At 36.5% G+C, this 25,516-nt stretch overlaps 1 protein-coding gene across 6 annotated transcripts in view; it reads left to right on the top strand.

The window, feature by feature from the left end:
* Positions 1-25,516, top strand: part of LRCH2 (leucine rich repeats and calponin homology domain containing 2) — a 101,158-nt gene that overhangs the window by 6,241 nt on the left and 69,401 nt on the right. For all 6 annotated transcript variants that reach the window (XM_058536552.1, XM_058536553.1, XM_058536551.1 and 3 more), the window contains exons 2-3: positions 23,373-23,517; positions 25,118-25,244. In XM_058536552.1, the coding sequence (XP_058392535.1) occupies positions 23,373-23,517; positions 25,118-25,244 (272 nt within the window). The remainder of the gene's footprint in view (positions 1-23,372; positions 23,518-25,117; positions 25,245-25,516) is intronic.

Genomic DNA, 25,516 nt, shown 5'->3' with positions numbered 1-25,516 from the left:
TTAGTCTGTTTTGTATGTGGGTCACTGCCACAGCATGGCTGCTGACGAGTGGTGTAAGTCCGTGCCCAGGAACTGAACCCAGGCCACCGAAGTGGAGTGTGCCGAACTTAATCACTAGGCCACAGGGCCAGCCCCTAAAATTTCATATATATATATTTTTTGCTTTACTAAACCATTTTTTTTTTATTGAGGTCAAAACAGTTTATAACATTGTGAAATTTCATTTGTGCATTATTATTTGTCAGTCACCATATAAATGTGCCCCTTTACCCCTTATGCCCACCCTCAAACCCCCTTCCCCTCTGGTAACCACTAATCAGTTCTCTTTGTCCATATGTTAGTTTATCTTCTGCATATGAGTGAAATCATACCGTGTTTGTCTTTCTCTGTCTGGCTTATTTCACTTATAATACCCTCAAGGTCCATCCATGTTGTTGAAGATGGCATGATTTTGTCTTTTTTTATGGCTGGGTAGTATTCCATTGTGTGTGTGTGTATATATATATATATATATATATATATATATATATATATATATACACACACCACATCTTCTTTATCCATTCATCAGTCAATGGGCACTTGGGTTGCCTCCACTTCTTGGCTATAGTGAATAATGCTGCAATGAACATAGGACTGCCTAAGTCTCTTTGAATTGTTGATTTCAAGTTCTTTGGATAAATACCCAGTAGTGGGATAGCTGAGTCATATGGTATTTCTATTTTTAATTTTTTGAGAAATCTCCATACTGTTTTCCATAGTGGCTGCACCAGTTTGCATTCCCACCAGCAGTATATGAGGGTTCCCTTTTCTCCACATCCTTTCCAACATTTGTTATTTCTTGTCTTGGTAATTATAGGCATTCTAATGGGTGTAAGGTGGTATCTCAGTGTAGTTTTGATTTGCATTTCTCTGATGATTAGTGATGTTGAACATCTTTTCATGTGCCCATTGGCCATCTGTATATCTTATTTGGAAAAATTTCTGTTCATATCCTCTGCCCATTTTTTGATCAGGTTGTTTGTTGTTTGTTGTTGAGTTGTGTGAGTTCTTTAGATATTTTGGAGATTAACACCTTGTCGGATATATGATTTGCAAATATTTTCTCCCAGTTGGTGGATTGTCTTTTTGTTTTGTCCTGATTTCCTTTGCCTTGCATAAGCTCTTTAGTCTGATGAAGTCCAATTTGTTTATTTTTTTTTTTGTTTCCCTTGCTAAGTAGACATGGTATTCGAAAAGATATGGCTAAGACCTATGTCAAAGAGTGTACTGCCTATATTTTCGTGTAGGAGTTTCAGGTCTTATATTCAAGTCTTTAATCCATTTTGAATTAATTTTTGTGTATGGTGAAAGATAGTGGTCTACTTTCATTCTTTTGTGCTTAGCTGTCCGATTTTCCCAACACCATTTATTGGAGAGGCTTTCCTTTCTCTATTGTATGTTCTTAGCTCCCTTGTTGAACATTAGCTGTCCGTTGATAATATGGTTTTATAAAATTTAATATATTGATTTAAATTCTTTGTAATGTAAATTCTGAAGCATTTGTTTGTCATCAAAAGCATAAAGGTAGACAAGATCCAGAACTTTATTGACAAAATAAGATGATGCTCAGGATACTTTTCACAAATAAAAGTAATTGAGGACTTAGCAGCATTGATTCCCTGGGAGGTAGTATTTGTTTAAGTTCCAAGGCACACAGTGACACTTTGCAAAAGGGCCTATCCTCTCCTAGCCCATACTAGCAACCCACTCTAAGGGATACTTAAACTGTGTGATGCCTACCCTCATTCTACAGAGGCTGTTTATCATCATGACCTAGAAGGGGAAATCTTTTAATTTTCTCTTTTTCTCTATGCTTTAGGTGTATTTGGGTACTTCTCAAAGCATTGTAATACTCTTATAATCAGTTCTCCAAAAGGTTTTAGAAAGTTTTGTCTGCTTCCCTTTTATAGAAAAAAATATGTTACGCCCCAGGGAACCATTTAATGTAATAAAAGAAAACTGTCCCATTCAGTTTTATAACAATAATTTAAGTTTGTGTTTAGTCTCACTTTAAACAAGTGCACTCAGTCTGCTAAAGGTCAAACTTTAACTTTTAATCTTTACCTTTCTCCTGTTTCAAATAAATTATAAATTGATAGCGTTCCACTTACAGAATGCTAGTCAAACGACTGTAATGGATAATTAAACAATGGATATTTTCTAATGTATTTTTTAAAATTTTTTTGAGGAAGATTAACCGTGAGCTAACATTTGTTGCCAGTCCTCCTCTTTTTTGCTGAGGAATATTGGCCCTCGGCTAACATCCATGCCCATCTTCCCCTACTGTATATGGGAGGCCGCCACAGCATGGCTTGATAAGGGTGCATAGGTCTGCCCCCGGGATCCGAACCTGTGAACCCTGGGCTGCCAAAGCAGAGTGCACGAACTTAACCGTTATGGCATTGGGCTGGCCCCCTAATGTATTTTCTGATATGAAATTTTTTAAAGAAAAGTTTTTTTCCCAAATAGGAAAGTAAGTCGTTTGTTAATTTTGTGTACTCTTCTATAATTTGTGACAAAGTTTGTTGTCACTTTACTTTTAAATTACTTCAGTCTCTTTCAGTAGAATTTATGTGTAATATTAGGGATTCAAGGTGACAAGAGATAGAAATAAAATAAAAAGTGGTATAAACTTTTATTTGAACTCTATGGAAATGAACCAATTCTAGAACATTATTCTAGAACATTGTTTATGAGTTTGGATTTTACTCAAAAATAGCTTTGATAAATGATTATGCCCCTAAGAGACACTAGAATTTGCAGCCTAGAATTTTTCCCCTCTTAAACAAAGTAATTACAATATGTAAATCCTTAATACTTTGAGCTTGTTGGTTGGAGATGTCTGTGTCAATGGGAAATCAATTACTTTTAAAGACATTTATAAATTAAAAATAGTGAATTTGAACATAAATGTCTTTTTAACCTACCTTAATGAGTATATAAGAATGGATTTGTCATATCTATTTTATGTAAACAGAAAGGTTGTAAAGTTGCTGCCTTTAAGGAATTTATGCTTTCATAATGGTATAAAATATGTACTCACATATCTATTATATATGCTAGATTAGTGGTTCTCAACTGGGGGAAGATTTGCCCCCAGGGGATATTTGGTAATGTCTGGAGAGGCCAGGGATGCTGCTAAGCATCCTGCAGTGAACAGGACTGCCCCATACAACAAAGACTTATCCGGTCCAAAATGCCAATGTTGTCAAGATTGAGAAATGCTGGGCTAGAGTAAGATAAATGTCGTAAGTGAAAACAAAGTGCAATGCAGGTTCAGAGAGGGAGAGATGACATCTAATTGTGTTGGTAGAACATCAGAGCTTTATAAAGGAGATGGTGGATAGGCCTTGAAGTGGGGGAAAATCAGATTTTATAGTTTCTCATAAAGGGAGGAAACTTCGTGAATATTGGCATCCCATATTCTCTTCAAACTCAAAGTATCAAAAAAAAATTGACTCGTATTATTGACCCTAGGCCCTCTCGTCACCCAGACCAGAAACTTGGGAATGATTCTCACTCTTCCCGTTCCTTTACCCTCTATATCTAGTTAGGAACTAAGGCCTGTGATCATAGCTCTTTGAATAGCTTTCAGATCTGTTTCCTTCCTGTCTATTCTCACTGCCGTTGTTGTTGTTCAGGTCCTGTTCTCCTCACCTTTAACTGGACCTATGAACAGTTTTCCTGAATGATCTCTCTGCCTCCTGTTTGCTCAAGTTCAGTTAGTCCTTCACGCTGTAGCCAGAGTACTCTTTCTAATATGCAAATCTGATTGTCACTTGTAGCTACTAAAACACCTTGGAGCCAGTAAGCCAGCTCTTTAACAATACATTGCTTATTCCTTGTTTTGAACATTATTTAAAAAGTGTAGAGCCAGCCCTGGTAGCCTGGTGGTTAAGGTTCAGCGCTCACCGCTTTGGCGGCCCGGGTTCACTTCCTGGTCGTGGAACCACACCGCCCATCTAGCAGTTGCCATGCTGTGGTGGCAGCTCACATAGAAGAACTAGAAGGACTTACAACTAGGATATACAACCATGCACTGGGGCTTTGGGGAGGGAAAAGAAAAGAGGAAGATCGGCAGCAAATATTAGCTCAGGGGAATCTTTCCCTGCAAATAAATAAATAAATAAATAAAAGTGTAAAAAAAAAGCTAACACATACACTGTGCTTTATATAACTGGTAGTTTTTATCTTATATTACTTAATATTAGGTTGCTAAGATTCATCCAAATTGTTGTGTGAAGCTGTAGTTCATTCTTTTTGATGGCTGCATTATCTTTCATTGTGTGACTGTACCACACTTTATCTACTTTCTCACTGATGACCATTTGGGTTGTTTCCACTTATGAACAGTGCTGCTATGAGCATTGTTATACATGTCTCCTGTTGTACATGTGCAAGAATTTCTCTTGTGTATATACTTGGGAGAGGAATTGCTGGATTATATGGTATGTCCATGTTCAACTTAAGGAGATAATGCCAAACTGGTTTACAATTTACATTTCCAACTACATATATAAGAGATCCTATGAATACATATCCCCTCCAGCACATAGTATTATCATATTTAAACATGTTGTCCAAATGAGTTTAAAATTTCAGTGGAGTCTGTCTTGATTTACATTTCTCTGATCACCATTGATGTTAACATATTTTCAAATGTCTGTGTGTTTCCTGTACTGTGAAATAGCTTTTCATTTATTTTGCCCAATTTCTATTGGTTGTTTGTCCTTTTCTTATGGAAGTCTATGAGTTAAAAAAATATTCCTTATACTAATCATTTGTCAGTTTTGTAAATTGTGAATATCTTCTCCTAGTTTATAACTTGTCTTTTTACCTTTTAAGGAGTCTTTTGATGAACAAATGTTCTAAATTTTAATATAGTCAAATTTATCAATCTTTTATAGTCACTGCTTTTTTTGTCTTATTTAAGAATGTACCAACTATATTCATCTACATTTTTTACTGAGGGTTTTTTTTTTTTTTTGGGGTGAGGAAGATTGGCCCTGAGCTAACATCCATTGTCAATCTTCCTCTTTTTGCTGAGGAAGATTAACCCTGAGCTAACATCTGTGCCCATCTTCTTCTATTTTGTATGTGGGATGCCACCACAGTGTGGCTTGATCAGCGATGCGTAGGTCCGTGCCCAGGATCTGAACCCATGAATCCAAGGTCACCGAAGTGGAGCACACGAACTTAACCATTACACCAGTGGGCCGGCCCCCTTACCAAGAGTTTTAAAGGTTTGTTTTGGGTGTTTAAGTTCTTCATCAATATGGAATTGATTTTTTTTTTTTTTTTTTTTTTTTGGCGAGGAGGATTGGCCCTGAGCTAACATCTCTTGCCAACTTCCTCTCTTTTTTGCTGAAGAAGATGGGCTCTGAGCTAACATCTGTGCCGGTCTTCCTCTGTTTTGTATGTGGTATGCCACCACAGCATGGCTTGATGAGTGGTGCATGGGTCTGCGCCTGGGATTCAAATCTGCGAACTCCAGGCCGCCAAAGCGGAGCACACGAACTTAACCACTACGCCACTGGGCTGGCCCCTGGAATTGACTTTTATATATAGTGTGAGGTCCAATTTCATGTTTTAAACACAGATCATCTTTTTTCCAGATCCATCCTTGCCTTTAACATTTTATTGAGATTATAGTTCACATACCAAAAATTCACCCATTTAAGGTGTATAGTTTATTGGTTGTTAGTTGTGCACCCATTACAACAATCTAATTTTGGAATATTTTCATCGCCCCAAAAAGAAATCCCGTACCCATTAGCAGTGCCTCCTCATTACACCTCGTAGTTCACCCCTCTAGACTTAGGCAACCACTGATCTATTTTCTGTCTCTATACATTTGCCTATTTTGGACATTTCATATAAATAGATTCATAAAATATGTGGCCTTTTGTGATAGGCTTTTTTCATTTACCTTAATGTTTTCAAAGTTCATTTATGTTGTGGCATGTATCAGTACTTATTCCTTTCTATATCTGGATAATATTCCGTTGTACATTTTGTTTGTCCATTCGTCACTTGATGGACATTTGGGTTGTTTCCACTCTTTGGCTATTATAAATAATGCTGCTATTGTCAGGGAGGGGAAAATCCCCTTTCTACCATTCTTGTGTTCTTATGGCTGGACTAATAATAAAATTGACACAAGACCAGGTTAACAGGAGGAAAACCCAGTTTAATGTGTACATTTTGGAGATCATAGAGAAATGATGCTCTGAGAGTAAATAAAGCAGGCAGTATATTTATCTTTTACATAAAGAAACAATAAATTTGTGAGGAATGACAGGCAAAGAAACTTACATTTGAGGTACATAATCAGTAAGGAATTTAAGCAGAGTTTAGGCTTGAGGTAGTAAATTAGCAAGGTTTGTTTATGCAGGCTTCTCGGCCCTGAATTCCCCCTAGCTCTGGTGATAAGGCTGCAGGGAGAGCACCTTTCACACGGGAGATTTATTTCCTGCTTTCAGGGTAACAGACAAGAGGGTCAGAATGTCGTTTTTGCTTCTCAAGTAACTTTAATTCAAAGTAATCAGTATGCTATTGTAGGATATTTTGGGGTGGTCTGACCTGGGCCCCGACACTATGAACATCCATGTACAAGTTTTTGTGTAGATGTATGTTTTCATTTCTCTTGTGTATATACATAAGAGTGGAATTGCTGGATCTTATGGTAATTCTATGTTTAACATTTTGGGGAAATGTTAAATTGTTTTCCAGAGTGGCTGCACCGTTTTACATTCTCATTGACAGTGTGAGGATTTCAATTTTTCCATATACTGGACGACACTTGGTATTATCTGTTTTTGTTTATAGTCATCCTAGTGTAATTTCATTATTTTTTTTTTTTTAAGATTTTATTTATTTTATTTTTTCCCCCCAAAGCCCCAGTAGATAGTTGTATGTCATAGCTGCACATCCTTCTAGTTGCTGTATGTGGGACTCGGCCTCAGGATGGACGGAGAAGTGGTGGCTTGATGCGTGCCTGGGATCCGAACCCGGGCCACCAACATTGCAGCGCGCGCACTTAACCACCAAGCCACGGGGCCGGCCCTTCATTATGGTTTTGATTTGCATTTCCCTAATGACTAATGATGTTGAGCATCTTTTCTTGTATTTATTGGCCATTTGTATATCTTCTTAAGGTAAATGTCTATTCAGACTCTTTGCCCATTTTCTAATTGGGTTGTCTTTTCATTACTGAGTTGTAAGAGTTTTTTTTTTTTTTTATTCTGTACTTGAAGTCCCTTATCAGATATATGGTTTGCAAATATTTTTCCTATTCTGTGGGTTCTCTGCTTTGAAGCACACTTTAAAATTTTGATGAAGCCCATTTTATTTATTTTTTCTTTTGTTGCTTATGCTTTTGGTGTCATATCTAAAAAAACATTGCCAAACCCAGGGTTATGAATATTTACTCTTATGTTCTCTTTTGAGTTTTATAGTTTTAGCTCTTGTATTTAGATGTATTATCCATTTTGAATTGTGTATGGTGTGAGATCAGGGTCCAACTTCATTCTTGTGCGCGTGGATATCCAGTTGTCTTAGCACCATTTCCTGAAAATATCATTCTTTCCTCATCCACTTGGCTTGTCACCCTTGTTGAAAATCAATTGACCATAAATGTAAATGTTTATTTCTGGACTCTTAATTCTATTCCATGGATCTATATGTCTAGTCTTATCCCAGTATCACACTATTTTGATTTCCATAGCTGTGTAGGAAGCCATGTATAAAGTTTTATAATCAAGGGGTGTGAGTCTTACAACATTGTTCTTTTTCAAGATTGCTTTGGCTATTCTGGGACCCTTGCATTCCCATATGAATTTTAGGATCAGCTTGTCACTTTCTTCAGAAAATGCAAGTTGGGATTTTGATGAATCTGTAGATCAATTTGGGGGAGTTTTGCCATCTTAAGAATATTAAATTGTCCAGTTGGTGAATATGGAATGTCTTTTGATTTATTTATATCTTTAATTTCTTTCAACAACATTTTGTAGTTTTCCTAAATTTTTAAATTTTTGTTACTATTATAAGTGGATTTCTTTTCTTAATTTCAGTTTTGGATGTTCATTGCTAGTGTACAGAAATACAAGATTTTTATATAGTGATCTTTTATCTTGCAACCTTACTGAACTTGTTTCTTCATTCTGATAGTTTTTTAATGGTTCATTAGGATTTTCTGTATACAGGATCATGTCATCTTCGAATAGAGAGAGTTTAACTTCTTCCTTTCGAATCTGGATGCCTTTTATTTCTGTTTCTTGCCTAATTGTCCTGGCTAGAACTTCTAGTACAATGTTGAGTAGATGTGGCGAGAGTGGACATTCTTGTCTTGTTCCTAAATTTAGGAGGAATGCATTCAGTCTTTCACCATTAAATATGATATTAGCTCTGTTTTTTTCTTAGATACCCTTTATCAGGTTGAAGGAATTCTGTTTTATACCTAGTTTTTTTTTTTCATAAAAGGGTGTTGGATTTTGTCAGATACTTTTTCCTTGTCTATTGAGATGATCATATGGGTTTTGTCCTTTATTGCGTTAATTACATTGATTGGCTTTTGGATATTATATCCACCTTGCATTCCTGGCCTACCTGCTCTTCAGTTTAGTCTCATACTGTCCCCAAACTCTACATTCCAACCTACCAAACTAAACTACATGCTGTTCCTTGAAAGTATCATGCTGTTCCATGTCTCCATGCTTTCCCCCCGCTAGTGTTAATGTTCTTCTCCCTCTTTTCTACCTTATGAACTCCTATTGATCTTTTGTATCCCAGATCAGGCCTTTCTTGGTTATCTTTTCTTTTTCCTCATCCTCCATGTATAGTGATTACTCTATTCCTCTATTATAGCAGTTGTGATCCTTTATTGCAATTAATATATTTCCTCTATTATAGCATTCACCATCAATTTAATAACTTTTCTGGAAAAAAAAAAACTACCATGGTAAGCGCATACGTGGATTTCAGAACTGTTGACATTAGAAGAAAATGCACCTTGTAAAAATCAAAGAAATGGTATTTGTTTACATTTCTCCTTCTGTTGATTTTGGAGTGCTTTGATTGTAGTTCCTTTGTTGTCACTTCAGCACTTAGTACAGTGTGTGGTGCATAGTAGGTGTTTAACACATTTGTTCAGTTAAGCTCACTTCTTAGAACCCTGGGTATCTTTTCAGGTCCCGCTACAATTTCTCTTTCCTTTTCCTCTGTGTTTCCCACTACTTCTCATGTATGTACCCTTTCCTCCAGTCAGGTTGGACTTCTCATTGTGTCCCTGATTTTGTTTTTATTGCTTTGTTATATTATTTTAATTTTATTTATTTATTTTTCCCCCAAAGTCCCAGTAGATAGTTGTATGTCATAGTTGCACATCCTTCTAGTTGCTGTATGTGGGATGCGGCCTCAGCATGGCCAGAGAAGCAGTGCGTCGGTGTGCGCCCGGGATCGAACCCGGGCCGCCAGCAGCGGAGCGCGCGCACTTAACCACTAAGCCACAGGGCCGGCCCTGTTATATTATTTTAAAAATGAAAAACTATTAGAAAGAAAGAGGAAATGACAGCTTATTATTGCTTCATAAGCAAAGGTGTGATTATTATACTTGGTTGCAAATTAGCTATAGTTTTTGTATATTGTTATATTGCACCATTGGGTATGTTTTTATTTTAGAATAGTTGACTGCTTTTAAATATTTAGGTTAACTAATAAAATTGATTTGTAAGTAATGTTTATGACATTAAGTAATATGTTTGGCATTGAAAATATTAAATTATAAAATGTTTTGAGGATTAATATGTTATTTTAACAAATTCTATCTTGAAAATCATATTTGTAGATGAAGTCTGGGAAAAATTGGGAGATAAATGCACATTTTGTGGTTAGGTTTAACAATTTTTCCTATAGTGTAGCTCTAAATTGTTTTAAAATTGTGTTTTTGCCTCTCTTGGTCTAGTTTTCTCTTCTTACATTGGTCTGCTGTCCTCTGTTTGCCATAGGCAAAGCTAAGATCATGGATCTACTACCTTCGAGTTGCAAAGTTTATCATCTTCAACAGGATCAGAGCTTAAAGGCCCTCACAAACAACTCTTCTGTATGTTCACTGCTTCCTGTCTTGTCAAAAACCTCATCACCTCATGACTGAATTTTCTCAATATTTATCTATGTAATGTTGTTGCCTTAAAAGTCTTCCCATTATAGTCTATTGTATACTCTTCTTCCAAACTGTTATTCCTGAGTTTTTCTTATGCCACTGTTCCATAGAAGAAAAATATATAAAGAACTCATACCTCTCAACAACAAAAAGCTAACAACCCAATTAAAAAATGGGCAAAAGACCAGAACAGACATTTGTCCAAAGAAGATACACAGATGGCCAATAGGCACAAGAAAAGATGTTCAACATCACTAACTATCAGGGAAACGCAAATCAAAACTACAGTGAGATACCACCTCACTCCTGTCAGAATGGCTATAATTAACAAGACAGGAAACAACAAGTGTTGGAGAGGATGTGGAGAGAGGGGAACTCTCATACACTGCTGGTGGGAGTGCAAACTGGTGCAGCCACTATGGAAAACAGTATGGAGATTTCTCAAAAAATTAAGGATAGAACTACCATGTGATCCAGCTATTCCACTGCTGGGTATTTATCCAAAGAACATGAAAACACCAATGCGTAAAGATACATGCACTCCTGTGTTCATTGCAGCATTATTCACAATAGCCAAGACTTGGAAGCAACCTAAGTGCCCATCAAGGGATGAATGGATGAAGAATATGTGGTATATATACACAATGGAATACTACTCAGCCATAAGAAACGATGAAATCCAGTCATTTGTGACAACATGGATGGACATTGAGGGTATTATGCTAAGTGAAATAAGTCAGAGGGAGGTCAAACACTGTATGATCTCACTCATTAAGTAGTAGATAACAACAATGACGAACGGGCCGGCCTGGTGGTGCAAGTGGTTAAGTGCGCGCGCTCCGCTGTGGTGGCGCGGGGTTCGCCAGTTCGGATCCTGGGCACGCACCGACGCACTGCTTGGCAAGCCATGCTGTGGTGGCGTCCCATATAAAGTGGAGGAAGATGGGCATGGATGTTAGCCCAGGGCCAGTCTTCCTCAGCAAAACAAAAAAAAAAAAAAAGAGGAGGATTGGCGGATGTTAGCACAGGGCTGATCTCACACACACAAAAAAAACGACAAACACATAGAGACAGAGACTGGATTGCTGGTTACCAGAGGGGAAATGGGGAGGGAGGAGGGTGAAAGGGATAAGTAGGCACGTGTGTGGTGATGGGTTGTAATTAGTATTTGGGTGGTGAGCATGAGAACATGATGTAATCTATGCAGAAATAGAAGTATAATGATGTACACCTGAAATTTATACAATGTTATAAACCAATGTTACTGTAATTAAATAAATAAATAAATAAAAAAGAAAAAAAAATATATATTTTTTTTTTTGTGAGGGAGATCAGTCCTGAGCTAACATCCGTGCTAATCTTCCTCTTTTTTTTGCTGAGGAAGACCGGCTCTGAGCTAACATCTATTGCCAATCCTCCTCCTTTTTTTTTTTTCCCCAAAGCCCCCCAGTAGATAGTTGTACGTCATAGTTGCACATCCTTCTAGTTGCTGTATGTGGGACACGACCTCAGCATGGCCAGAGAAGCAGTGCGTCAGTGCGCGCCCGAGATCCGAACCCGGGCCGCCAGTAGCGGAGCGCGCGCACTTAACTGCTAAGCCACCAGGCCGGCCCAGAAAAATATTTTATAACATGATTTTTAAGGACTGCCTGATAGTCTGTAGTATGGATGTACCGTATTTTATTTAACCATTCTTCTACAGTTAGATCTTTAAGTTATTATTTAATCTGGGTACACAGCCAGGTGCATTTGTGCTGTTAGCTTTATATTGCTTCCTCCAAGTGGAATTTAAACTCCTTGAGGGCAGATAATGCATTCTAAACAAAAGTTCCCTATGGTGTTTGGTTCAATGCAGTGACTCTGCAACAGTTGATAGTAAACGTTTGTCAAAATTCTAAAGTTAAAATTATGAGAAGGAGCATGGCGGTTTTATATACCAACTTCTTGTTGTACTTATGTGACTACAAACTAGTGGAATGGCTCTGCCATGGTACCTTGGTGATCTTGCACATTTCCACATAGTCCGCATATGCAAGACTCAACCACAATCTGACTCAAATCTTGAGGGAAGACTCTGTGATCCTTCCTGGTACATGGCAAGATAGATGACATAAGGTCATTTCTTATCCACCTCCCTATCTTGTGGGAGGCTGCTCCAAGGCAGTTTTATCTCCTTCCCTCGTTCTGGTGAGACATGGGACATTCTTGCGCGTACAGCTGTGTGTATAAAATTACAAAGCTGCAATCTAGAGTTGACTCCTCAATAACAGAGCAACCCACTCTGCATGTTGTCTGTCATTTCATTCCTCCCTCCAGTTTGATTTTGTCCTGTGGGACTAGGAACATGGAGAACTGATAGCATACTGATCATGCTTTCTCTGTGTTAGTAATAAACTGTCTGAATCCATTTGGTCTCACTGGTAGCTGCCAGTGTGCTGCTGTGTAGGGGCCACTTGACCACTTAACATAAGCTTATGGGATTTTCTTGGGCCTGGTTTGTGGAATTTGTCATTACTTTGTAATTAGTCAGTTTACTGTAACTTGCTTTTAATTTCAGCATCCAATATTTAGTGCTTTGTTGTTAAACAGCTCAAGTAAGGATGATCCTTGCTCTCTAAATACAGTGTTTTTTTTTTTTTAAAGGAGCACACGGTATACTGGCTGTAAAATTCGTCTTAATTTAGATACATCAAAGATTAAGCAGTTAGTTTTATTTAGCATGGTAGCTTGCACTTTGGTTTTTTTTTTACCCTCCTCAAGGACTACTTTTGTTTTGGAATTCAAAGCCTATTAGAATTATCCTGGGAGTCAGTTTGATGCAGACTGTTCTTTTATTACATTAGGTTTTCCTTTCTCATGCAGTAGAAAGGTACTAAGGTGTTTATAAATTAGCAGAAGTGAAAAGTATACTGTATAAACAGATCCATTTGATTTTCAGTGGCTAGTTCATCTTGACCTAGGCAGAAAGAACATCAGCGTCAGGTTAATCATGCATCAATTCAGATGTCTTGGAGATGGTCAAGATGACGTTTTGCCATTGCTTACTTCATTAATCAGACTAATTATAACAATTCAGATTTTATAGTTTTTGTTTTTTGCTTTAAGAAAATAATTTACATGAAAGCATGATTTTGACATTAAAAGTTGTGTCCTGTCATGGTAATTTGCATTTTAAAAATTATAACATATAGTAGAATGGCAATATAACATGATTCGACACAGTGATGTTTGGTAGCAGACCAAGTTGTGCCCCATAAAAATAAAATGATTATATGAAATACCAACTTATAATTAGCTTGTAATGTATGCCTATATCATTTTTATGAATGGAATATATATGATTAGAATTCAATTTATTTTGTGAAATACAATATCTTTAAAATAGTATAATATTGTGTTTTTTCTTATAACAGGAGCAATGCTTGCTTATTGTAGAAAATTTGGAAAATAAAAGCATAGAGAAAAAAATACAAACCACTCCTCATTCCACCAACATTGAATGAATATTAACATTTTGGTATATTTCCTTTATACCCCTAGACTCATCACCTTGTACATAACTGTTGGTCTTTATATGTGTATATGTACATTTTTAAAGGAAGCAATTAGTTCATACTGTGTATGTGCTTTTATATTTTAAGTGTTCTAGTTATTACCCTGTGAGCATTCTTATTTCCATATTAAGAAATCAAGTCTATAAAATCATTTTTAAAGGCTGCAAGATATTCCATTTTAAGGACATACCATATTTTATGTAGCCTTTACCTATTGTTGGACGTTTAAGTTGTTTCTAATTTTTTACTATTTTAAATAATCTTGACATGTACATAATTTTTTATGCGTTTTTATTTGGTTTCAAAAATTGCTAGAGATTGAATTTTTGTATCAGTGGGTATGAACATTTTTTAAGGACTTTTATTTATATTGCCAAATTGCTTTCTAGATAGGTTACCTCATTTTGAATTCCCATCAGTGGTGTATGGAAAAAATTCAAAGTAACCTTGCCAACACTGAGGAATATCTTTAAAATCCTTTAAATTTGATGGGTGAATTATGCTATCTTATTCTTTACATACTTTTGGTTAATGGGAAGGTTGAACATATTTTCATATATGTTTTAGTCATTGATAATTTCCATTTTTGAATCTGTTTGTGTCTTTGGCCTAGGTTTTACCTATGAGTTGTTGGTATCATTTTGACTTTTGATAGACTGCGGTTTTTCTTTCTTTTTATATAGCTAAATCTAGAAATCTTTTCATTTGTGAATTACTCCTTTATTTGATGCTTTGAAAGCCCTTCCCCATTATAATATTAAGTGACTATTCACTAAAATGTTTTTCTAGTTTTTTATGGTTCATTTAGTGTTTATCTTTTTCCTCCATCTGGAATTTATTTCAGTAAAAGTTATATGATGAGGCTATAACATTTGTCTTTTGAAAATAAAAGTTTTTCAAGAACCATTTAACAAATAATACTACATGGATTCAAAATGCTAAATTTGTAGTACAATACATTTTATAAGGGTTGAAGTATAGTGCCATTCTTTTTTTTTATTTTTATTTTTCGTGAGAAAGACCAGCCCTGAGCTAACATGCGATGCCAATCCTCCTCTTTTTTGCTGAAGAAGACTGGCCCTGGGCTAACATCCGTGCCCATCTTCCTCTACTTTATACGGGATGCAGCCACAGCGTGGCTTAACAAGCGGTGCGTTGGTGCGCGCCCAGGATCCGAACCGTTGAACTTGGGCCGCCGCAGCGGAGCGCGAGCCCTTAACCGCTTGTACCACCAGGCCAGCCCCTATAGTGCCATTCTTAAATTTTTTTTTTTTAATTTTTATTTATTTATTTTTCTCCCAAAGCCCCGGTAGATAGTTGTATGTCATAGCTGCACATCCTTCTAGTTGCTGTATGTGGGACGTGGCCTCAGCATGGCCAGAGAAGCAGTGTGTCGGTGCACGCCCGGGATCCGAACCCCGGCCGCCAGTAGTGGAGCGCACGCACTTAACCGCTAAGCCATGGGGCCGGCCCTATAGTGCCATTCTTAAAACATCACTTTGACGTTTGAATGTCAGTACACTGTTCATTAGTCATTATTTCTTGGTGAAACTGAAACACTTCGTAGAATTTCCTACAGACAACTGTGCACAGAGCTACCCTCTCAGTTTTCTTTCTTTTTTTTTTATTGAGGTCATAATAGTTTATAACTGTGAATTTCAGTTGTACATTATTTGTCCGTCACCATATATATGTGTCCCTTTACCCGTTATGTCCACCCCCCAACGCCCTTCCCCTCTGGTAACCACTAATCTGTTCTCTTTGTCCATGTATTTGTTTATCTTTTTTTTTTTTTTAAATAAAGTCTTGTTCTTCCACGTGGCTTAATAGTTGTATGACTCACAGTTCTTTTCTCACTGAGCATGCATGTAATCTGCCCTCTGGTTAGCAGCTGTGGTTTCTCCTTGCAGCATCTGTTTTTGTTTGCACCCTTGCTTCTCAGTGTCTGTGCTCAAAAAGAGCCTTCCATTATTGGTTGCTGCAGGTCAGTAAGGTCTGCTTGTTATTATTTCTCATAATTGTTGGCTTTAAAGCATTTTTTCCTTCATTTTTTCTAATATCTACTTTACACTTTTTTTCTTTCCACTGTACTTATGGTTAATATTTTAACTCATCATGGAGTAGCTTAGAAATTCTGTGACCCATACGTCTTACTCATTCAACAAGGATTCAGTGTTATAGACTGACTTTTTGTTATCTTGTCCTGAATGACAGCACACACCCTTCTAGGGAATACTGAATCAAGAAATCACCTGTCTTTGCAGATGCCGGAGCCATAGGATTGTCGTTTCCCATCAGGCTCCAACATCAGAGTATGTAATACTTCAAAGACACTCTGTATTCTTGCATTGACAGACAGCTGTGGTGCCTCCTGTTTTCATGTTGCTTTTGTTTCTAGTCCTGACATTTCTTTTAGATGGAAAAATAGATAAGGAAACATTAATATTTGAGAGCATATTAATCAGATTTTACCTACTGTAACTGCTCACATTTGAGTAATATCAGTTACTAAAGAGCACAGAAAATTTAATTTTTTCATTTTCATATTAGGAAATAAGTTTTTGAGTTGGTTGATTTTTGTGCACTCTCCTAAAGACATATAATTATGGTATATATATTCTGTGTCATAAGAACTGATTATAATAGTCAATTTCCATCATTTTATTTTGTATCTTTATGAACATTATGTATCATTATGTGCAAGTTGGTAATTTTCCCATCATTTCTATTGCTTACTTCTAGGGGTTTTAGGTTGTTGCAGAATAGTTACTCATTTTCAATAGCTCTGAAATAGTGAGGAATAGTAATTAAGTGATTTTGGCAATGTTTTATGGGTAATCGGTAAAATCAGAATACAGTTCAGATCCAGTCTAGTGCTCACCTGCTAAATAACAGTTACCCCTCCTTTTTCATTCCGCAAAACTTGTGTGAACTTTGAGATATACACTAAGGATGATGCAGTATTGGTCCCACCACAAAAGCTTTGTAAACATTACAATTTTAGTAGAACTAAGCGAGGGTGATTCTTTTTGCATAGTTCCTTTCACTGAAGTGTTGTTATTATCTAAGCAGACAATATTTGGTACTAGAGTGGAACAGTAATTGGGATTGCTTAGGGTTGGTGTCTAATTGGGCTTTTTACTTAACCCTAACACCTAGTGCCTAATTCATAGTGTTTAATGGAATTTTGTTTGAATAAATGGCACAGGCTGCAAGTCAAGTCAGGATGTTCCAGAGAAATAAGGAGAATGAGGCTTGGAAGGTGAGGATCAGTATTTGGCTGCCTATAGAGGATAGCTCAGACTCAAAGTGCATTTGATACTTGAGAGAATTTGATACTTAAGATATTTAATTATTTTATCTGTATATTCTCTGTGGTGAGGCTGCAACTTCTAATCCCTGCTCAATAAGGAATATATATGGTACTATTGGGAGATAATTTTCCATGGGTCTCATGTTTCTGCATATCTTGCTAGTGAGGCACTAACTGCCTGTTGTTCTAGACTGTCTTTGGAAGAATGAGATAGTTTCTCTCTCCAGAGCAAAAGACAATCATGCTTACTGTCCAGTAAAATAAAAATAATGTCTCTCTTCAAATAAAATGCAAGCATGCTTACTGTCTACTATAAAAGATTTGTGTTTCCTCAGCTCAGAGTTCCTCTCCTATAATGTGATGCACTGTGTTTGAAGGCATCCATCTGTATCTATCTGTGTTGTCCCTGTGGGATTTGGCAGGCAAGAGGAACTGATACAGATATGCTGCTCATGCCACTTGCTGTTTTGTGAGTAATAAAGTCCTTTGTCTCTCACACAGGGGTCTCATGTCTTCTGCCAGCATCCATACAACTGTGTTAGGCTAACTTGTTGGCTTACAAGTAGGGTAAAGTCTTAGATTCTTCAGAGTTGTTGACAGTTACTCAGTATAATGGTTTTGCCTATAAGATGTTACCACTCTTTTGAAGACACTTGTTTAATCAGTTTTCTTTAATCCTTGTTTATTAAATTGGTTAAAAGTATTGAAAAATTAGTAAGAGTCCACTCTTTAAGGAGCCAAGAAAGCTATGTGTTGGGTCAGACTAAACAGTTCTGAATTGGTAAATTAAAAACAGCTGAGAGCTTTATAATGGTGCTCATTATTTTCTTAACTAAAATTGGGACTTGAAATAAGATTTATGTTCTGCTTCCCAGTGTAAAATCAACCTACGATAGGAATGTGGTTAGGAGAGTTAGAATTTCTCTGACTCTGCTTTGTGGTTCCAGTGCAACAGAATATTTGAAGTCTGGGACACGAGGTAACAGTATTGTGTTAGAGAAGTGGGAAAGCACACATAGAACATGGGCTTTGAAGTCACATCTGAGTTTGGAACCCCAGTGCTGTCATTTATTACTAGTTTGTTTAACATTGGGCATGCCATTCAATCTGTCTTTGCTTCGTATGTATAATGAGGAATAGTAGCTACCTGACAAGGTTGTTATGGGGGTTAGAAATAATTATGCAAAGCCTATAGCATTCTGATCTAGCATATGTTGGGGGAGGGGTGTGTATGTGATAGTTGCCTCAGTTCCACTTAGGTTATTGTTGATGGGACTTTAGAGTTTTGATTTCAAATTATTTTTTCACTTAACCCTCACATTTCTTTAAGCAGAAAATTCTATGATGATATCACTGTTAATGATGAGGATGTGTTCCAACAACATACTTCATTATTATAAGTTCTTCTAGAGGTAAAAATGTGTCAGATTTTCAAACATCTAGGATTTTTTTTTTAAATAAAAAGGACTATAGCAATCTATATTATTAAATATCACCTAAAGAAGACTCATATATCTTAGTTTGTTTTAACGGTTTGTGACAAAAACCATACACCTTTTGTACACTGAATAAAACTGTAATTAGTATAATGAATATAGTATAATAGTATAATTTCTGAAAGTGGTTTTCTATACTTTGGCAGAAGTGCTAGCCAGTGGGCCAGGAATTGCACTGGGCGGCAGATGGACCCATCTGTGGCTCTTATGGCTGCAGCTTGGGGGGCACAAACAGATTTCCATTCCATCTGACTCCTCTCCTCCCTTCCCTGGCTTCCTTGACCTCTGAAGCTTGAGTGATACAGAACATAATTTAGATCAGATTAGTCAGAATGAGCTAGTAACATCTTTAACAGGCTCCCAGCAGTTTTACAAGGAGTGTTTTGAAGAAAGGCAGGAAATAGTACACAGCAGTCTATCTACTGTTGAGTGATTGCCAATACTGCTTGATATGATTTATGGTTAAAACCAACACAAAAGAAAAATAGTTCAGTGGTTATAAAGGTTCTCATCCCCAAGGATACTAATTAACTGAGAACTCACTTTACTGGTCGAGAAAAAATAAATACACAGCTATATAATTTTTTTTTAAATTTTGCAGATGTTTTCTCATTAATTCTGATAAACTGTTTTTGAGAAGTATGTTAGTTTCCTGTGGCTGCTGTAACAAATTACCACAAACTTAGTGGTTTAAAACAACAGAAATTTATTCTCTTAGAGTTCTGGAGACCAGAAGTCTGAAATGAGTCTTACGGGGACACCCTCCAGAGGCTCTAGGTCTCGGAGAATCCATTCCTTGCCTCTTCCAGCTTCTGGTGAAGGCTGACATTCCTTGGCCGCATCACTCCAATGTCTGCCTCTATCTTCACATGGCCTTCTCTGTGTGTCTATGTAATCTCCCTCTGTCTTCCTCTTATAAGGTTACATGTGATGGCAATTAAGGACCACCTGGATGATCCAGGATAATCTCCTCATTGTAAGATTCTTAAATTACATCTGCAAGAATTTTACCATATAAGCCAACATTCGCAGGTTCCAGGAATTAGGAACTGATATCTTTGAGGGCCACCATTCAGCTCACTACAGGAAGATAAGGAACAAATTTTAATTTCCTTTTTTGTGGGAAAGGTGAAACATCTTTATAATTGTTTTTTCCCAAGTTCTCCTTCATCCCTAAGAAGGCAGACTTTAAAGCTGTTGTGAAATGAATCTCCTCATAAGGAATAAATTAGCAGTTTGTTTTCCCATCTTTAAATGGAACCATATTAAATAAAATACCAATTTTGCACGTATTTCTTGGGGATAATATGTTCATTATTAGTCATATTATTCTAGTTGCCCTAGTGCACATGTTAATTAAATGATTTTTAATGTTATAAAAACGCCCTTATGATTTAATTGTACATCACAAGATAAAAAATTTAAATCAGAGTTTAAATTTTATCCATTATATCTGTAATAAAAGTTAATTTTCACTTTTTTGAGGGAAAATATGAGATGCTGTTAGTATGAGATAGTTCGAGAAATTAAGACACAAATTGTTCTGTATTTCCCATCTTGCCTTCCATATTATATTTTGGCACTGTTATTCTGTTTACCCAATTCTTAGAAAGAATGTTCATACACATTTAAAATCTGAAAAACCCTATAACAAGATTTCCTTAATTAGAGGCTTTATAATAGCTTGAGTTTTAATTTTGACTTTATTATGCTTTATTTGATTTAACTCAATTAAATTAGAATAATGGTTAATTGTAATTTTAAGTGTTTACTAAATAAATATATTAGTTTATCCAGAAAATAGTTTATTAGTGCAAATTTAATTAAATTCCCTAAGGGAACTCGTAATATTACTCTGTAATTTAATTAATCTTTTTTTGGAGAGGAAAGAACATAAAGCATCACACAATAATATGTAAGTTATTAAAATAGTATCTTGATATTTAAATTATTTTATTAAAATCCCTCTTGTTATTAATATTGATATTTTGGCTTTTTCTCCTGTCACTTCTTTGAACACTCTCTTTATATGGTTATTGTGTTTTCTCTTGACCATTATTTTCACTCTTTGCTGATTTTTTTCTCTACTCAGCTTGTAATTGTTGGCCTTCCCTATGGCCCGTTCTTGAACTCTCTTTCTAACTCAGTACACGGATGTTAGGTGATGTTTTCCATTTCTATGATTTTATAGTACTACCATATTCCCATGACTTTCAATTTTATATATCCATCAGTTTTATATATCCATCCCAGACCTCACTTCCGACATCCAGCATCATCTAACCAACCATTTCACACCCCCCCCATTGGATCTCTTTCAGAAATCTCAGTTTATACAAATATAAAATTGAACCCTTGATTCTAACCTCTGCCTCAGAAAACAAAACAAAACCCCCACCAGCAACAACAACAAAAATCCTGTTCTACCCCCACTCTTCTATTAAATATCATCATTCAGGTGCCTAGGCCAGAATCCTGGGTGCTGTCCTTTGTTCTTACCTCTTATTTATCCCACATAGACAGTCACCTGCCCAATCCCTGTAAGTACTAGTATCAAAATATATTTCTGGGGCCGGCCCCGTGGTGTAGCGGTTAAGTGTGCGCGCTCCGCTGCTGGTGGCCCGGGTTCAGATCCCGGGTGCGCACCGACGCACCGCTTGTCAGGCCATGCTGTGGTGGCGTCCCATATAAAGTGGAGGAAGATGGGCACGGACATTAGCTCAGGGCCAGTCTTCCTCACACACACACAAACACACTAAAATATGTATATATATTTCAAATTCTATCTACTTTTCTTTATTCTTGAATCTTAATTCAAGCTACCATCATCTATCTCTAGGACCACTGTATTATTTATGAGTACTTAATACTAGGTATTATACAGGATAACAAACTGGGCATAATTTCAATTCCCAGGATTTTGAAGTTACAAGAATAAGAGGTAAAAGCCTAAATGTAAAGGAAACATCCTAAACTAAAAAAACAATGACTTAATTTTTCCCCCTCGATAGAACGGTGTGATTCTTGGGTATCCAGAGAAGGTAAGCCAGGATATTGAGACATTTCTATTTCAAGTTCAGATTTTGGTTTCTAGTAATTCTATCTTTTACTGTATTTAGTTATTCAAAATGTTATGGTGGGAGGAAGAAGAATCCAAATTAATTTTCATATTATATCATCGTAACTAATGTTTTCTTTTGTCAATTATAAGATTTTGCATTAGATGAGTGAGTATACACACACATACATATAAAACATTATATTAATACATATATATTAATGTTCTGAATAAGGAATTTACTATATTGCTGAGTAAATAGGTGTCATCCCTCAGAGTGAGGAATTTGAACATTGGGAGGAGGCTGTTCTTATGAGGCCAGGCAGACCAGATGCTAAATGAGGTACAGTGGGCTAAGCTACACCATATATATTCTCCCTGATGGAGGTAAATAATATTCTTATGTTTTTAACCAAATAAGTATAATGACCTACTGTAAGCAAAGTATTTTTCTATAATAAGGTAGCTAATTAGATAATTGTTCAGGCAGTGGTTCTCAACAGGGGTAGGGGAGTTTGCACCCCAGGGGACATTTTTTGGCTGACACGACTAGAGCATATTACTGGCATCTAATGGTTAGATGCCAGGGATGCTGCTAAATATCCTACAATGCCCAGGATAGTCCCACACAACAAATAGTTACGTAGCCCAAAAGGTTAGTAGTGCTTCGGTTGAGAAACTGTTTTAGGGTATTTTTTTCAACCTGCTACGTGATGTCCTAAATATTTTTTAAAATTTTATTTAACAAATAAACCTTTAATAGAGGTATAATAGTTATAATAATTCTATGATTTTATTTTTGTGAAAACTTGAATGAATGGATGTATATTTGTGTGTACTTGGAATAATTTAGGAGAGGAAGGAATCAAGGATGAATGCCAGGTTTCTGGCTTGAGCAACTCACCAGGAGGGTATTAGTTACGTTATCTGAGATGAGAAAAACAGATGTGTGGAAGATCTTCAGTTCAGATTTTAAGCTTGTAGAATTTGAGGTGCCTGAGAAATATCAAGAGGAAGTCCTGAAGATCAGAACATAGATGTTTGGACATATCTTTAATTTGAAATTTGTCAGTATATGAATATAATTTGGCCCTGGGATTGGAGGAAATCACTCACTAGACTGTATATATTAAGAAGGAAAGAGTACCATATGTCACAGCCCTTAGGAACACCAGCATTCACAATTTGGGTAGAGGAGAATCTGGCAAGAGACTAAGAAGTAGCCAGAAAGATAATAGGAAGTGATCCAGAGGTGTTAGTCTTCCAAGCCAAGAGAAAAGAAATGTTTCCGAGTGAATGAGTAGTTATTGATATGGAGGCTGTTGGTGACCTTGGTGGGCACTTCTCCCACTGGTTGAGAAGTCCATGGTAAGTAAGAAATTTAGTTGTGTTGTGTATTTATGTAACTTTGGCAGTGAAGGAGGAAGAGGTAGTTGGAAGGGGGTGTGGGATCAGGGGAGGTGTTTTTGTGGTTTTAAAGATCAGAGTGAATTCCTCATTGGTATTTTAAAAGATAAATTTTAAAAATATTGAAGCATATCAAGTATAATTTGTTAATAAACAGGCTTTCCATGAGTATATTTCTATATGATATTTTTTTGCCTTCAAGGTTATGGTAGATAATATTTTATCATATTTTAAATAGTTGCTTGGATTCTAAGTGATTCAGCAAGTATGAAAATAGTTCTCGGGTTAATTACCATAGATATAGGTGTATGTTTGACACTCAAACGTTACTTTTGTTTTTCAGATCTTTCAAGAAATCGTTTTACAGAAATTCCTTCTGATGTCTGGTTATTTGCACCTCTTGAAACATTAAATTTGTATCATAATTGCATCAAAACCATTCCCGAAGCCATTAAAAACCTACAGATGTTAACGTACCTTAACATTAGGTAAGGCAACTTTTGTTTTTGGTAATTTTTGTTTTTTATTACAGTTCTAATCCTTTTTTAGTAGCAGAAGACTGTGTTTGGTTTGGCTATGTAGCCTCTATTTATCTCAACAGTATCTTATTTGTATTTTTATATGTCCACGCTACTTTTGGTCTTGTTCTTGAGAGCAGTGCTTCTCAAGCTTTAATGTGCACAGCAATCACCCGGTGACTAAAATGCAGATTCTGATTCCACAGGTCTACAGTGGAGCCTCCATTCTAACAAACCCCCTGGTAATGTGCTTGCCTGCTGGTCCTTAGATCACTTTGAGTAGCAAGACTTTAGATCCGAGATATTTTACTGAAATCATAGCACCACAATACAGATTTATTTGTATACATCCTCAGTTAAAGTGAAACATCATGAAGAAACAGTTCTTGAGTTATATTTTTCACACTTGTGACTTCTTGTTGCTACTTCAAGGATGGATAGATTTGGATGGGAGTGTTGGAACATTAGAAAGTGGATGACAGTTGATGTTAATACTGCTTAATAATAATTAGTGCCCTTTTATAAGGGCACTAATCCCATTCATGAGGACTCTGCCCTCATGACCTAATCACCTCCCAAAGGCCTCACCTCCAGATACCATCACTTTGGGGATTAGGTTTCAACATATGAATTTTGGAGGGGACACAAACATTCAGTCTATAGCAGGGACCGTTTGGGTCAGTCTGCATTGGTGTATAAATTTGACCACAGTTGTTTGAGGGCAAGGACCTGAGAGCCAGATTGCCTGGCTCTTGCTCCTGGCTCTTGCATTTACCAGCTTTGTGACTTTGAGCAATTTACTTAATCTCTTTTTGACTGTTTCTTTATCTGTAAAATGGGCATTATGATAATAGTATCTATCTTCCTAAGTAGGTTGTTCTGAGGGTTAGTCAAGTTAATTCATGTGAGGTGCTCTGAACATGGCCTGACACATAGTAAGCACTCAATAAGTGTTAGTTGTTGTTATATTTAAATGTGTCCACAGAGATAGGAATGTTATATCAACTTTGAGCTGAGGTAAAGGTACTAGTGGGCTATTCTACTATAAACCGTAACAAAAGGTTAGGGTTACTATATGTTTTTGAAGATCTGATCCTATTCATTCTTTCATAAATTCGAACATAGTGCATGCAGATTTATCCTTGGAGCCTTTGCCTAGTTAGAGGCATGGAAGTACTGAATTTAGTGAAATCATACCAGTGAGCAAGGTTCTGGCATTCTTCAGCTCAGAAGAATGATTCTGAGTTTTTGAGAACTGGTGGTGTGTAGGATAATATCAACAGCACAGGCTTTGCAGTCGGCTGTGCCTGGGAAAGTCACTTAATGAGTTTTAACCTTTGTTTTCTTATTTGTATAATGGACATAATACTACCCATCTTGTGGGGCTAATGTGAGGATTAAATGAGATAGTGCATGTCAGGATTTTAGCCCGATACAAAGTAAGCATTCATTAAATGATAGTTATTATTTAGTGAAAGCTTATTTACTTTGAGGTGATTTGTTCTTTTTCAACATAACATATCAAGTTTCAGACATATTTCTCATAATGAGACTTTCTTATTCTTTTCAGTCGAAATCTTTTATCGACATTGCCAAAATACCTATTTGATCTTCCCCTTAAAGTTTTGGTCGTCAGTAATAATAAACTGGTATCCGTTCCAGAAGAAATTGGAAAGTTAAAAGATTTAATGGAATTGGTGAGTAAAATAGTTGTATTGATTGTATATAATATGCTTAATACATGCCTTTATGGGATTTCACCGTACTGTTTTAAAAAAGGAATAACTTGGTATATGCCTAAGTTCACTTTAGTAAAATTTTGAGATACCATTGCTTATGTCTGATTTTAGCTCACAGTCACAATAAAGACCTGGTTGTTCCTCAGTCCTAGTGAGGTCAGAAGGCTTGCTTACAAGTCTTAAGAAATGCTTTTCAAATGAGTAAGCATTTGTCTGTCCATTTTGTGGTC

Source organism: Diceros bicornis, chromosome X (genome assembly GCF_020826845.1).
Source record: "Diceros bicornis minor isolate mBicDic1 chromosome X, mDicBic1.mat.cur, whole genome shotgun sequence".
In the NCBI taxonomy this organism is placed as follows: domain Eukaryota; kingdom Metazoa; phylum Chordata; class Mammalia; order Perissodactyla; family Rhinocerotidae; genus Diceros; species Diceros bicornis.
This window is presented reverse-complemented; position numbering and strand designations above follow the sequence as displayed.